Genomic DNA, 16,680 nt, shown 5'->3' on the forward strand with positions numbered 1-16,680 from the left:
TTCCCCGACACGCGTCTGCGGCTCCACGCGTGCACGCCGCTTGGAGCCCTGAGGTTGAACTTGGAAAAGGGCTCACGAGGCTCCTGTCCCGCGGCTGCCCTTCTGGACTCTGGGGAGATGCCTTCGGGAACGCGACCCTTTCAATTTTTTTCCAATGTAAGACATACTCCGAAAGTAAGACGTAGTGGGGCTTTTGGGGGTAAAAAGAAAGTAAGACACTGTCTTACTTTCGGGGAAACACGGTACACACAAACATACCATACATGAATTGTATAGGTCCGGGGGAGATATCTCAATTCCCCCATGCCTGACGGCAGAGGTGGGTTTTAAGGAGTTTACGAAAGGCAAGGAGGGTGGGGGCAGTTCTAATCTCAGGGGGGAGCTGGGTCCAGAGGGTTGGGGCCGCCACAGAGAAGGCTCTTCCCCTGGGACCTGCCAAATGACATTGTTTAGTCGACGGGACCCGGAGAAGGCCAACTCTGTGGGACCTAATCGGTCGCTGGGATTCGTGCAGCAGAAGGCGGTCCCAGAGATATTTATGGCATTAAAGCAAAGTCATGTTTTTAATTTCTGTCTTTCAAATTTCATGACATTCCCCTTTCAAATTTCTGGAAGTACAGTATTTGTATTTTTTTTCCTCGCTTGTGTGGTGGTGAAGGAAGATATGAGGGGAAGAGTTTGTTACAAATATCCGAGTACTAAAGAATGGGCCTAGCCTGTAGTGTTAATATTTCCCAAGTGGGTAGGTAGGGCAGAGTACTTTCCCAGGAACTCATGGGATCAGAGGTCAGATAGTCAACTTAGAGGTACTGATAAGTCATGGATACTAGTAATTAATGCATTTTTAAAAACTTGTTTCAACATGATAATTTATACTTGTACTTTGACCTCAATATAATACTATGCAAAGGAGGATTACACGTGAAATATTATTTGTTAAAACACGGAAGTTCTTAGCATCTAAAAATAAATAGCTCGAGATAGTCGTTCTAAACATTGGACCTTGTTGGAAGAAATGCCCAGTTGAGTTCAGTTCCAAGTGGATGGTGGCTGATTAGAAAGATGGTTTATAATGGTGGACAGAACCTCACGGTTCGAGGTCTGGACAAAAAAAGCACATGGGTTGAGAGGGAGGCGGGCTTTATTTGGCTTTAACTTTGATCTTGTATTCTGATTGGTTGTCAGACTCCCATGAGGTCATGTAGAGGTAACTTTATTGGTTATATTTTGAATCCCAGGCTTGGTTGACTCTTGCTGGGTGATGATGTAATTAAAGGGCTTTGGGCAATTCCTACTATGGCTCTGCCTGAAGCGGGTAGATCTTTGTTATGTAGAATAGGCTGGCCCAGGCTTTAAAGGCCCAATGACAAAGGTGGGGGAGGGGCTAAATGTCTGCCTCCGTTTTAGGGGAAATATTTTTTTAATATTTTCTAAAATATCTCATTTTCCTAAGAAGGGGGGGGTATGCTAACTTCCTTCAGCCTCATAACCTAAATTCTATTTTAAATAAAATGACTATATTTTATATTTTTAACATTGCTTTGTTGATGGGACCTGGAGAAGGCCGACTCTGTGCGTTTAACCGGCCACTGAGATACATGAGGCAGTAGACGGTTCTGTAAATAATCTGGTCCTAAGTGTTCAGAAACCAATTGGTAGCCAATGCAGCTCACAGAGTGATGCTGAAACGGTGAAATTGGTAGGCCCATGATCACTCGCGCAGCTGTGTTTTGGACTATTTGGACTGCAATATGCTGCTGTCAAGCTGGGAAGAGCCCCGCAAACTCATATAGGTTTGACTATGTGAATATAGATGACAGCATTTTTGTCTAATCTTTCTATTGTTTTACTTTGTCCCAACAGGAAAATATGGGATGTATAAAATCCAAACAAAAAGAGAATCTTCATGGAGATGGGCTAGATATGAAGAACAAATCAGTACGTAAAACTGAACGAACTATTTATGTGAGGGATCCAACGTCCAATAAACAGCAAAGGCCAGTAAGTAGATAGTTTCAGGGAAGAACTCCAACACCGAGATTGCAGTTTGACTGGCATATCTTGTGTTTATTTCATTAAAAAGAAAAAACAACACAACACATAACCGGGAATGAAAATTACATTTTCATAGACTGCAGTTTAACTTTATGGCAGTGGGTTCATCAGCCCATAAAGAATGTACCTGAAATCCAGAACCTTATGCCTTTGAGTCCTCAGTTCCAACTAAGATCAGCTTGAATATACAGCCCTGCATTTAGAAATCACTAAGCTGTGTTAATTTCACTGTGGAATCTTGGAAATACATTAATTCCTTTTTTAAAAAAAATATTTCTCTTTTTTTAACATGCTCACGAAGGAGGAAATTGCTTTAGAATTTTATTTTCTTCAATTGAATTGAAGAAGCTTCTTGGATAAGAAACAAAACATATTCAAGGAAAAACAAAGAAAGTCCAGTTGCCTTTAAAAAAAAAACATCTTTGGGTCAACCATAGACTGCAGTGGGGGTGGTAGGAGAAGAATATGACTGCAAGCACGGTGAAAATATTTACTCTTTTGGAAACAAACTACACATAGTCCTCGACTTACAACAGTTCATTTACTGACAGCAAAAGTGACTTGCTACCATATTTCAGAGTTATGACCTTTGCAGCATCCCCATAATCCTATGATCAAAATTTGGACTCTTGGCAAGTGGTTCATATTTATGACCATTGCAGTGTCCAGGGTCATGTGATTCCCTTTGCAACTTTCTTACAACCAAAGTTAATGGGTAAGCCTGATTCACTTAACAACCAGGTTACTAATTTAACAATTGTAGCGATTTACTTAACGGTGGAAAGAAAGGTCGTAAAATAGAGCATAACTTACTTAACAAATGTCTCACTTAACAACTTTAGGTTCAATTGTGGACATAAAATGGGCCTAATCCTAATCCTAATTCCTTTGCAAAGCACTGCATGTAAAATATCCATCTAAGGAGTTTTGCAGGATATATAAATTGTGTGTGTGTGTGTTTATTTATACATACATACATACATACATACATACATACATACATACATACATACATACATACATACATATCATCTCCAGCATCCAAAATATATATTTTTTAAACTATGCACTCTTAACATGTTGCAGAGATATTCTAATTAAAAATATACTAAGACAAGGGATGAGTCTCCATTTTCAAGATGGATGCCTTCATAAAGTACCTTTTTCCATTTGATAAAAACTGCTAGAGATAGGAAAGATTAATTGCAATAGAAACCTATGTGTAAGAAAGTCTTAAAGCAAAAAACTCAACAATATTATTCTTTTTAAAGTTTGGGAACTGAGAACTATATAATGCACCTGGCAATTTTATCCATTACAGGATAACTGTTTTTCAGTTATCATATGGTAAGAACACCAGCTGAGGTCACACACTGTGCTAAAGCCTGCCATGCATGTCTTTACTCATTTGAGGTTATTTTTAATGAAGAATAACTAAAAGAGCACCAAGTATTGCCGTTAAAGAAAATCTGCATTTCAGTGAATTATACCACCAGGTACAGAGCATGATTAAAAAATTAAATGGGACTTTATTGTACTATTGGACCTACCTGCCCCAAAATAATATGGCAAAGATGAGATGATAGACAATATAAATGTGCAGTGATATGGATTTTAAAGAGAGAGGGAAAGTTGCTCATTGTGCCCTTGCTGGTAAATCCTGAAGCTGAACTTTTTCTAATCTTTCTTCCAATTCCAAGAAAGGATGCATTTGAATTAAGGATGTGACAATACACGGGACACATATACTTTCTCTAAATCACCTTTTTATTCAAATCTCAATTATCCCCTTGGAAAAGGGAGTCAGGAAACTATAGATTAGCAGAGGAGGAAAGCAGCTTACCATCTAATAAATAGAGCTTTTGTTCTATTTATTGCCCATCGTAATAACCATTTGGTAAACAAAGTGTGTAAAATCTGCCTTCATAACTCCAAAAGGGTCCACCATCTACCACTGTACCAACTATAATTATATTTTAGATTAGAACAATATAGATTAGATTTATTGGATTTATATGCCGCCCCTCTCCGCAAACTCGGGGCGGCTCACAACAACAATAAAACAGTACATAATAACAAATCCAATGCCCACCAATCTAATTACAGTTTAAAATTAATAAATTTATAAAACAATCCCAATGTATATAAAAACAGACACACAGTCAATCAATCAATGGCAAAACAACATGGGCAAGGGGGAGATGTTTAGTTCCCCCATGCCTGACGGCAGAGGTGGGTCTTAAGGAGTTTAAGAAAGGCAGGGAGGGTGGGGGCAATCCTAATCTCAGGGGGGAGCTGGTTCCAGAGGGTCGGGGCCCCCACAGAGAAGGCTCTTCCCCTGGGTCCCGCCAGACGGCATTGTTTGGTCGACAGGACCCGGAGAAGGCCAACTCTGTGGGACCTAACCGGTCGCTGGGATTCGTGCGGCAGGAGGCGGTCCCGAAGATATTCTGGTCCGGTGCCATGAAGGGCTTTATAGGTCATAACCAACACTTTGAATTGTGACCGGAAACTGATCGGCAACCAATGCAGACTGCGGAGTGTTGGAGTGATATGGGCATACTTAGAGACGCCCATAATTGCTCTCGCAGCTGCATTCTGCACGATCTGAAGTTTCCGAACACTTTTCAAAGGTAGCCCCATGTAGAGAGCGTTACAGTAGTCGAGCCTCGAGGTGATGAGGGCATGAGTGACTGTGAGCAATGACTCCCGGTCCAAATAGGGCCGCAACTGTCGCACCAGGCGAACCTGGGCAAACGCCCCCCTCGCCACAGCTGAAAGATGTTTCTCTAATGAGAGCTGTGGATCGAGGAGGACGCCCAAGTTGCGGACCCTCTCTGAGGGGGTCAATAATTCCCCCCCCAGGGTAATGGACGGACAGATAGAATTGTCCTTGGGAGGCAAAACCCACAGCCACTCCGTCTTGTCTGGGTTGAGTTTGAGTTTGTTGACACCCATCCAGGCCCCAACAGCCTCCAGGCACCGGCACATCACTTCCACTGCTTCGTTGACTGGACATGGGGTGGAGATGTACAACTGGGTATCATCAGCGTATTGATGATACCTCACCCCATGCCCTTCCAGATTTTTTGACAAATATATATTTTATGCAAATTCAGTCTAGGCAATTAGAGACTAAATCTTCTTACAAGTTGCGTGAACTGCTCATACCGGTGAAACTTGAAAAATTAGAATATCATGCAAAAGTTCATTTATTTCAGTAATGCAACTTAAAAGGTGAAATTTAATATATGAGAGGGACTCATCACATGGAAAGCAAGATAGTTCAAGATATGATGTTACAGCATACAGCTCATTAAAACCCCAAATCCACACTTTCAGAAAATTAGAATATTACACGAAATCAATAAAACAAGGATTGTACATAGAACAATATCAGACTTTGAAAAGTATAAGCATGCATATGTACTCAGTACTTGGTTTGGACCCCTTTTACAGCAATTACTGCCTCAAGGCAACATGGTATGAATTATAATTTATGTTTGGTATGTATGTGCTGTTTGGTTTTTAATTATGATAGGGTTTTTAGTGGGGTTTTTTTTGTTTTTTTGTTTTTTCTTAATATTAGATTTGTGCCTATATATATTGTTTTATCATTTGTTGTGAGCCGCCCCGAGTCTTCGGAGAGGGGCGGCATACAAATCTAATAAATTATTATTATTATTATTATTATTATTATTATTATTATTATTATTATTATCATCAGCCTGTGGCACTGCTAAGGTGTTATGACACACCAGGATGCTTCAATAGCAGCCTTCCACTTTTTAGTTTGGTCTCATGTCTCTCATCTTTCTCTTGGCAATGCCCCATAGATTCACTATGGGGTTCAGGTCAGGTGGGTTTGCTGGCTAATCAATCACAGTAATCCCATGGTCATTGAACCAGGTTTTGGTGCTTTTGGCAGTGTAGGCAAGTGCCAAGTCCTGCTGGAAAATGAAGTCATCATCCCCATAAAGACGTCTGTGGAAGGAAGCATGAAGTGCTCCACATTTTCCTGGTAGACACCTGCATTGACCCTGGACTTAATGAAGCACAGTGGACCAACAACAGCAGATGACATGGCTGCCCAAATCAACACAGGCTGTGGAAACTTTTGCATCTCATTTGAAAACCAAAGACCCAGAGTATGGAGGAAGAATAGAGAGGCACACACTGCAAGATGCTTGAAGCCCAGTGTGAAGTTTCCACAGTCTGTTGATCTATTTTTTTTTCAGGAAACCCACAAAAAATACTGATATTCTAGCCAAAATATTCAGTTATGCCATAAATATATTTTAGCAATAAATAGTCTAGTATTGCAAAATGCCCAACAATTTAAAATAACCTAAAAATGCATACTGACTTTGAATAATTTTCATTCATTGTTCAATGGAACAGATTATGTTGAATATCAATCCTTGTTGACTTGGAATTCATTTTTATAGGTATATTGAACATTTTTTAATTGCTGTTCGATCAATAGACATCCTCCCAATTGGTTCCTCAAATTTTTTTCAGGAATGTTGTTATAAATCTATATACCTTTGAAGCTTAGAGAAAAACACTGGTGGTTCAGGTAAAAGACCAACTATTTAGTTTCCACAATGGCTGTACTCTGATTGAATTTCCTGATAAATTTGTATCTGCACACATTTTAAACTAAAGTGCAGATATTTAAAACACAATCCAAAATAAAATAATCAACTTTTTAAAAGCCTATAGGATTTGTATTTTAAATTAAATTAAGTTTGATGATATCAAATAACTTATTATTTTGTTTTAGGGAAAGGAAGATAATCTTTTGCCAGGTCAAAGGTTCTATCAGGAAGGTATGTTTATAGAAAATCACTGATTGTACAACAGATTGCTATTGTTTAAATGTAATAAATGAGTAAGAATATGTATACTGAATTTCTCAATTAGATGAAGAAAAAGAACATGGGGACATTGTGATAGCCTTATATATTTATGAAGGCATGCATCAAGATGACTTGTCCTTCAAAAAAGGAGAAAAAATGAGAATTCTGGAGGAGTAAGTATAGAAGTCTTTTCCTAATTTTATTTACTTCCATGTAATCATGTGATTATTTATTTATTGGGTTTATATGCTACCCCTGCTTACAACATATAAAGAACAACAAATACAATAGATAAATCCAATTAAATTAAAAAGCTAAACAAACAATCTAAAATTTTCAGCTGTGTTAAAAATCAATCATGCCCATTCAAACTACAGCCATACAAACATTTGTTGGCCAGGGGGCTGAGGTCTAATGGCCCCAAGCCTGGCGGCATAAGTGAGTCTTAAGGCTCCTGCGAAAGACGAGGAGGGTGGGGGCAGTATGAATCTCTGGGGGGAGCTGATTCCAGAGGGCCAGGGCCCCTACAGAGAAAGCTCTTCCACTAGACCCCGCCAAGTGACATTGTCTAGTTGATGGAACCTGGAATAGGCCGACTCTGTGGGACCTAACCGGTCGCAAGGACTCATGCGGCAGAAGGCGGTCTCGCAAGCAATCTGGCCCGATGCCATGTAGGGCTTTATAGGCCATTACCAATACTTTAAATTGTGTCTGGAAACCAATCGGCAGCCAATGCAGTCTGCAGAGTGTGGGTATGCTTAGCAGTTAGACTGGTAAGTATACCCACAGTAGAGCAAACCTGATTAATATTATTAAAATAATGAAGGTAGCATTGTGCTAGGTAAAAACTGGGAAGAATTGTATTTATTGGCTATGAAGTTCACAAGATATGGACTGTCAGTCAACTGAATCTGTTTAGCCAATTGGAAGGGCCTAATAAAAGGACTATTGGAACACCCACAGCCCCTGTATACTTTAAGATTCAGTCTCTATAATATCTTATTGAAGAATTGGTTAAAAGTTCAAAAGCAGATGTCCTACAGTTTTTAAAGGGGATTTTTTCCTCCATTTTTCCCATTCAAAATATCTTACTAAACTAATACTAAAACATACATTTATTTATATAGCCATAGCCATTAATAAGGGTGTAATATTTGTTTCCATGCTTTTCTGTCCATGAAGTATTGCTTTAGTAGTATTCATCAATTACTGAGTTTAAACATTCTTGGGATTAACACATATCCATCGTTCAACAAAAGTTTTTAAAATTAAAAACCTCAAAGGGCAGACTCGAGTAATCCCCTGGGTCTTTTTTCTGCTATCAGTTTTTTAGTTTAATAAAAACTATCAATCTCTAGACTGTTTTGTTATCAGAAAAAACATATCACTTTCTATGGAAATGCAAATGCAAGAAATCAATGTGGCCTCACTATATTGGCCTATATATTTCTTTATTCATTCATCATCTAAAACTGTCATAAGCATTGCTAGTTTTGGAAATGAATGCAGGATATAGTATACTTGAGATCTCAGACCAGTTTTGATTCTTAACATTGTTAACATGTAATATCTTGGGCATATTTGTCAGGATACTAAACCATTTACCTTTAGCTATGAAAGGAAAATAAGGGCTAGGATCCACTGGCTTATCTTTCTACACAGCCTGTCTGAGAAAGTTATTATGGCCAAATGAAGATGTCTTTCTTTATCAAATTCATATATTGTATCTACACATTTCACCAAAGGAGACTATAGGCGGTGCACAATAAATTAATAAAACCATGTATAAAAACCATAGATGTAAAAAGATGTAAAAATCACATTTACAGTAACCTTACAGAAACAAAGATACAAGCTCTTGGCAAAGAGGGGATAAAAACAGATAACTCAATAATTAAGCCATCTAAGGATGTCTCCGGTTCCCTGGAATCTTAGTGTGTTTACCATCAGAGAATGATGTTACTTCTGTCACTGAAAAATATATACAGTACTTTGTACAAAGAATCCTCAAGTTATGACCACTTTCTTATTCAGGATTTGAAGTTACGAGAGCCCACAAAAGCTATTTACTACCCATTTCTGAAATTGTGGTGACCAGACATACTCCCAAGGTCACATGGTCATCTATATGACCATGGACAATGTCCTGCAGTCACGTGACTGATTTGTGCCCTTTTTTTGCCAATTTTTGTCATTCCAATTGCAGCATTCATTTAACAACCACCACAAAAATGTTGAAAATAGTGGGGATCTGGTCACATGATGCCTAAATTTATGACCACAACAACTTTCGACAGTAATTCCAGGTTATAAGTTTGGAACTACCTGTGATTTACATAACATCTACAGTTAAACAAAGCACGTAGTGTATTCTGCATTAACATTTTAAGCCCTAAATGGAGCCGGGGTGGTGCAGCAGGTAGAGTGCTGTACTGCAGGCCACTGAAGCTGACTGAAGATCTGTAGGTCAGCGCTTCAAATCTCATCACCGGCTCAAGGTTGACTCAGCCTTCCATCCTTCCGAGGTGGGTAAAATGAGGACCCGGATTGTGGGGGCAATATGCCGGCTCTGTTAAAAAGTGCTATTGCTAACATGTTGTAAGCCGCCCTGAGTCTAAGGAGAAGGGCGGCATAAAAATTGAATGAATGAATGAATGAATGAATGAATAAACAAACAAACAAACAAACTATTTCAATGTATGTGATTCATGCCAAATCATTAATCTGGATTAGTATGTTGTCCGAACATAGTTATTATTTCCTTCAGTTGAAATGTAAGCTTCTTTGAATGCTACTGATGTTGATCAGTAATGTCTTCATTACAAAAATAACAGTGCTTGTTTTACTCTTTTTTTTTAGACAAGGCGAATGGTGGAGGGCTAAGTCCCTTGTAACTAAGAAAGAAGGATTTATCCCAAGCAACTATGTTGCAAAAGTCAATACCTTAGAAACAGAAGAGTAGGTTTCTTTATCCTTTTAAATATTTAATTTCCATTGCATTTTTTTCTCATGCTTGGGCAACAATAAAAATATGTTTTTAAAATAATATATTTCAGATGGTTCTTTAAAGATATAACCAGAAAAGACGCAGAAAGGCAACTTCTAGCTCCAGGAAATGCTCCTGGAGCATTCCTGATCAGAGAGAGTGAAACATTAAAAGGTATGTTTTCTAGATTTCATTGGATCTGAAAATAAATTCGATTTTCTGTCTTAAAACTCTTAAATGTTTATGACACAAACTTCTGAATAAGCTTCTGTGTGATCAAATTTATTTGAAATACCTTGGGCATTCTATGGCAAAAAAACCCTCCTCAAAACCACCTTCTTCTGATCAACAAATCAGAATCTAACACTGACTTTTCTACTTTTTCTAGACTCCTTAAAGAAAATTAATTGACCAGGAATAAAATTTGAAGTTATCTGTAATTATAATATACATTGTTGTTTAAACTGATGCTTCCCACCTTTGATTTATATGGATGCCCAACTTAACAAAAGAACTTACAGTTGAATAGTAGTATAAAAACAAACAGGGAATACTAGAAAAGAATAGCAATTCAAGATCAACAAATGCACAATACATTAAAAAGATCCTCTTTGGACAGATTTACCTAAGCTCAGGCCGAATGCCCAGTGATAGATTTCAGGGCTAGCGGACTTGTGGCAATCTGTTCTAATATCTCAGAGGCTGCCACAAAGAACAGGGAGTCAAGCTATTTTCCAAAGCAACTGAGGGTAGAACAAGAAGCAATGAGGGAAAACTAATCAAGGAGGCAAGCAGTTTAGAATAAGGAGAAATTTCCTGATAGTTAGAACAATTAATCAGTGCAACAACTTGCCTCCAGAAGTTCTTCAACACTGGAAGATTTTAAGAAGAGATTTGGATAGCCATTTGTCTGAAGTGGTGTAAGGATTCTTACCTAAGCAGGGGTTGAACTAGGAGACCCCCAAGGTCCCTTCCAACTCTGTTTATTCTATTATATTTATCTGAATCTTAAGGGCATTGTGACAGAGAAGGCATGGCAGATGGATTCTGCCAAGTAATATAATAATGGACCAGAGGTGGGTTCTAACTTACCTCGCTGCCAGTTCACTTCACTGCGTGGCTACATGTGCATTGCATGCTGCATGGCCACACTGTGTGTCTGTATACATATGCACAGTGCCAAAATGTGCATTCCATGCTGCATGGACACACTGTGTGGCTGTATACATATGCACAGTGCCAAAATGTGCATTGCATGCTGCATGGACACACTGTGTGGCTATATACATTTGCACAGTGCCAAAATGTGCATTGCATGCTGCATGGACACAGTGTGTGTGTCTGTATACATATGCACAGTGCCAAAATCCCAGCTTCTGCACATGCGCAGAAGCCAAAAACAAGATGCCGGCGAACACGGACCAGCAATGGCAGAACCAGCTCCATGATATCATCACCGGTTTACTACCAGTTCTATACAACCGATTAGAATCGGTAGGAACCCACCTCTGGAAGGGACCTGAAACATGCCTCCCAAATGTCAAAAAATGGCACATGTGTCTCATAAATAACATGACCTTGTGTGATGGCACACAATGGTACAGTTATGTGCATAATTATTCATACAATAATATTTTTCCTAGGTATAAGGCAGCTTTATATAGATCATGTTGCATTAGTCCACATGAAAGGTGACTAAGACACGATTGTCCCCCAATTTGGGAATGTATGGGATTTAGTATCTCCTGTTTCAGCAGAGCCATGACTAAGAGGATGCCCAAAATGTGTTCCACTTCTGTCTGAGGAAATACAGTTTTATGCAGAACTGAAGGAGAATGGAGAAAAGTCCCTAGAATTGGGGATCCCAAAACTCACAGTATATCACTATAGCTTGGGTAGAGCAATGGCTGTTCTTTGCCATTCTTGTCTCCAGAATTTCTAGAAATTGGGAAGGAACCTAAGCAGTATGACTTGGTTGCTCTAGATTGGAGTTATATAATTGGATATCATCAGTAGTGAGGATATCTGGCTTTATTAGCTGTTAAATAGGGATGGAAAAAGGATATAACCCTGAGGAACCCACAGAGGGGGGAAATGTTAAATTTCTCTCAAATTCTACAAGATGCCAGCTCAGCTGTATGATTATGGTTTCCGGGTTTGCATTGTATGAAGAAAAGTAAAGTGTACAAAAAGATGATTAGGATTTTATTTTCATTTGAGACTCTTATTAAAATCAAATTCTACCAGTACTCAGCTATAACATAATGTAACTGCTCACATTTATAAGAAATGTAATTAGAATGAATGATACCGTGGGAAAAATAGTTTATAATATAATTAGCTATAGTGGGAAAATAGAACCAGAGTCCCATGATTATTTTCCTTGTTCTGAATCATTGTTTGAACAAGAGTCAGAATTGTTCATCCAGGAAAAGTGTTGTTTTGTTTTATTTTTTTAAAGAAACATTTTTTAAACAGATGGGAGTGCTTAACTGGAGCCTGTTTTTCTAAACTAAATATTGTTTTATTACAATTTGTTTACTAGACATCAGAAAAAATATCAATTTGATGGACTTAGTCTTTATTGTCTTACTTCAGTGGTAGGTAGCAATGACCTTGAAAGATGAAGGAAGAGAAGCATCCAGAACAATGTTCAGATATGAGGCAATTGGCATGCAGAAGGGATAGGGGCAAGCAAACATCTCAAAAGGGACCCTTCCTAGTATTTGGGATTTTGAAGGCAATGGGAGAAAAACATACCTTAAGTCTTACAATATTATATAGAAACATAGAAACATAGAAGACTGACGGCAGAAAAGGACCTCATGGTCCATCTAGTCTGCCCTTATACTATTTCCTGTATTTTATCTTACAATGGATATATGTTTATCCCAGGCATGTTTAAATTCAGTTACTGTGGACTTACCAACCACGTCTGCTGGAAGTTTGTTCCAAGGATCTACTACTCTTTCAGTGAAATAATATTTTCTCACGTTGCTTTTGATCTTTCCCCCAATTAACTTCAGATTGTGTCCCCTTGTTCTTGTGTTCACTTTCCTATTAAAAACACTTCCCTCCTGAACCTTATTTAACCCTTTAACATATTTAAATGTTTCGATCATGTCCCCCCTTTTCCTTCTGTCCTCCAGACTATACAGATTGAGTTCATGAAGTCTTTCCTGATACGTTTTATGCTGAAGACCTTCCACCATTCTTGTAGCCCGTCTTTGGACCCGTTCAATTTTGTATTAATACAATCTTACAATAGAGGAGAAGTCATACTTCTGGGTGGGCTTCCTTTCTGGACTACTTTACAAAGCTGACTTTCTTTATTAACATTGTTTATATGTTGTTATTTTAAAGAGAGCAACCAACTGGAAATTATTTTATGGTTTATTGTTGGTTTTATTTTGTCCGCAGGTAGTTATTCATTATCAATAAGAGACCATGATGGACAAAATGGTGATGTTGTTAAGCACTACAAAATCAGAAGCTTAGACAATGGAGGCTATTACATCTCTCCAAGAATCACGTTTCCCTGCATCAGTGACATGATCAAACATTATCAAAGTAAGTCGGCAGCTTTTTTGAAATACCATAAAATACTAGCTAAGACTAAACACATTTTGGCATTCAAATTCAAATAGATTTTAACTTACAGGATAAATTGTGTCAAGGGTTAGTATCATTACAAGTCCAGGCTAATTCTCTGAAGGGAGGAGATTGAAATAATCAAAAGGCTTATATCAATATGAAACTAGATAAACTAAATGCAGATTGAGTCATATCAGATCGGTCTGAAAATAGAATGCTTCAGATTATCAATATTGTAATTATTTGTATAACACTGTGGCAGTCTTGTGAACACATTTACTGTGAGAAAGAAAAACCACAAGCTGATATTTAAGGAAGTACAAGTTAGTTCATTCATAATAATGTTTTATATAGATATCTTCAAATCTTTCTTTTTCTCTTTATGCCTATCTCTACTGCTTTGTCAAGCCATATCTCTAGGTTTAGTTAAAAATACAAACATTAATTTCTTAGTTCTAAGTTTGAATGTTATGACTGATATAAATAAAAAATTCTTTATCTGCTGGAATTACTAAAATATATTTCACTAGATATTCACTAATGAATAAAATAAAAAAGCTTACTGAAATGTGTGTATCAAGCCTCACACACCCTGACACCTGCTTCTTCTTATCTATGATCACACACACACACACACACATACACACGTATATACGTGTGTATACCGTTTTCATTCAAAAAGAAAGCTTATTTTCTTATACCACTCCACCCCCAAAAAATGGCTAGGCCTTTTTGGAGGGTTCTAATTATTGACTTACCTCACAGTGGTGGCATCGACATCTCCTCACAGCAGGTGCCCATTGTTGTCCCACTTCTTCTGTGGCCACATGTTGCCACTTGCACACATCTGCCCCAGCCAATGTCATCAGCTGCAGATACCTTCCAGAAATCCCTCTGCAGCTTATAATAAGATGATCAATCTGGAACTCTATTATCCGTTGCAGAAGAAGAAGCAGGTTTCAGGGTGTGTGAGGCTTGATAAGTAGGGAAACCCCACCTCCCCCATCCTCACCCTACTATAGCTTATTTTTTACCTGTGTCCCTCACACAAACCCTGCACCCAGTGGCGGGCCTGGTCTTAATTAGGGCTAATATTGTGGATGGAGTGTAATTTGATTACATACACTCAAAAACGTAATAGCTTCTTTTCAAGGTCGGTCGCCTTTTTGGAGAAACGTGGGGGGTGTGTGTGTGTGTGTGTGTGTGTACACACACTCATACAAACATTCACATACACATGTTGTCAGTAGATATCCACTCTGACTATTATCATCCATTAACAAAACTTTCCAGTTGTATGATTAACTATGTAGCTGTAATCAGAATACCTTCTTATTAATGGTAATTTCAAGTAAAAATGAAAATAAGAAAGGCTGGATAAGTACACATAGTTCTAACTTTCTGTGTATATATGCCAGGATCACACTAATCTTACCAATAGTCAACTTGAGGATTAAAAAACAAATGCTATAGAATCTTAAAAAGTACCGTATTTTTACCGTGTATAAGATGCACCTTTTTACCTCAAAAAAGTGGGGCAAAAAGTGGGTGCGTTTTATACATTGAATGTGGCTGAGGGGGAGTTGGGTGGTGGTCAGCAGCGGTGGCAGCAGCCCTCCCGTAGTCATGCAGTGGCGGCTTTTCACGTGGTCTGGGGGCTGGCACCAGGTGCACTGTCCTCCGTCGCGTGGGCGCCTCTCTCCCTTGGTAGATTTGTCTCATATGTAGAGATCGAGAGCACCCACCTTTCCTTCCCCCTCCCAGCCACCGAAGAGATAAGTGTGGCACTTGCAATGAGAGTCATCTCAGTTGCCCTCCCCACACACTTGCAAGCCACCACCACCGGCTTGCAAAAGGGGAAAGCCGCTACCGCCGCTGCTGACCACTCAGAAAAGCTGCTGCTGGCCGCTGCTGGAAGAAGCCTTTATCTGAGGAGCCGCCACTGCTTCCCCTGCCTCAAGCAAGCTGCCTGACAGTTTTGAAGACCAACTTCCAAGTTGGAAGACCCCTGAGTTAGAAGTGCAAGGGTCTTCAAACCTGGCAGTTTTAAGGCTTGTGGACTTAAACCTGGCAAGTGTAAGGCTTGTGACTGAAGGAGGAATTGTGGGAGTTGAAGTCCACAAGTCTTGAAGCTGTCAAGTTTGAAAACCTCTGATTTAGGGGTTAGGAGGACAAGGGTTTTCAAACCTGACAAGCTTAAGGCTTATGGACTTCAACTCCCATTCCTGAGGTAGCCTAACTAAAGGAGGAATTCTGGGAGTTGAAGTCCACAAGTCTTAAAGCTGTCAAGTTTGAAACCCTGATTTAGGGGTTAGGAGTGCAAGGGTCTACAAACCTGGCAAGTTTAAGGCTTATGGAATTCAACTCCCATTCCTGAGGTAGCATGATTGAAGGAGGAATTCTAGGAGTTGAAGTCCATATATCTTGAAGCTGTCAAGTTTGAAGTTTGTAAAAAGTGTACATGGTTTTAAACAGCATATTTGGTTGTAAAAAGTATTCTGCTACACTGGTATTTTATTAAATAATATAATATTGCATCATTTGGTTCAGAATACTTTTTTCCTTGTTTTCCTCCTCTCAAATCTAGGTGTGCCTTATACACCGGTGTGTCTTATACACTGAAAAATACGGTAATTCTATCCTCTAGAAAGAAAATGCAGGTGTATGGTCTCTGAAAAGTTTTAATGGTACACAAATATGGGATGTTTGTTTCTTAAACAGAGCAAGCAGATGGTTTATGCAGAAAGCTAGAGAAAACATGTATTAGTCCTAAGCCACAGAAACCATGGGATAAGGATGCCTGGGAAATCCCTCGAGATTCAATCAAATTAGTGAAAAAACTTGGAGCGGGTCAATTCGGAGAAGTTTGGATGGGTAAGGTACTCATATTAAATAAGAATTTATCAGATGTTTATAGCATGTAAATTATAACATGCAGAGATTAAGGGAACTGTGTGTCTCCTGGTAATAATCTATCATGGACATGTTTACTGAGAAATGGGGATGCTGTTTTCTGGCATGTTGAGGCAGGAAATATATGTAAACAATACTAGGATGTAAAGCTAAAGGTTCTCCTGCACATGCATCTTAGTCGTTTCGGGCTCTAGGGGGAAGTTCTCATCTCCGTTTCCAAGCTAAAGAGCCAGCACTGTCCAAAGACATCTCTGTGGTCATGTGGCTGGC

At 38.9% G+C, this 16,680-nt stretch overlaps 1 protein-coding gene across 4 annotated transcripts in view; it reads left to right on the top strand.

Moving 5' to 3' along the window:
* Window positions 1-16,680, top strand: part of LYN (LYN proto-oncogene, Src family tyrosine kinase) — a 55,059-nt gene that overhangs the window by 27,645 nt on the left and 10,734 nt on the right. For 2 of the 4 annotated variants that reach the window (XM_070747775.1, XM_070747776.1), the window contains 7 exons: window positions 1,864-2,001; window positions 6,842-6,887; window positions 6,982-7,090; window positions 9,777-9,875; window positions 9,974-10,077; window positions 13,324-13,473; window positions 16,219-16,371. In XM_070747775.1, coding sequence (XP_070603876.1) covers window positions 1,870-2,001; window positions 6,842-6,887; window positions 6,982-7,090; window positions 9,777-9,875; window positions 9,974-10,077; window positions 13,324-13,473; window positions 16,219-16,371 — 793 coding nt within the window. In that variant the 5' untranslated portion in view covers window positions 1,864-1,869. The remainder of the gene's footprint in view (window positions 1-1,863; window positions 2,002-6,841; window positions 6,888-6,981; window positions 7,091-9,776; window positions 9,876-9,973; window positions 10,078-13,323; window positions 13,474-16,218; window positions 16,372-16,680) is intronic. The other 2 variants (XM_070747778.1, XM_070747777.1) reach the window with 1 other exon arrangement.

This window comes from Erythrolamprus reginae, chromosome 3 (assembly GCF_031021105.1).
Source record: "Erythrolamprus reginae isolate rEryReg1 chromosome 3, rEryReg1.hap1, whole genome shotgun sequence".
Classification (NCBI taxonomy): Eukaryota; Metazoa; Chordata; class Lepidosauria; order Squamata; family Dipsadidae; genus Erythrolamprus; species Erythrolamprus reginae.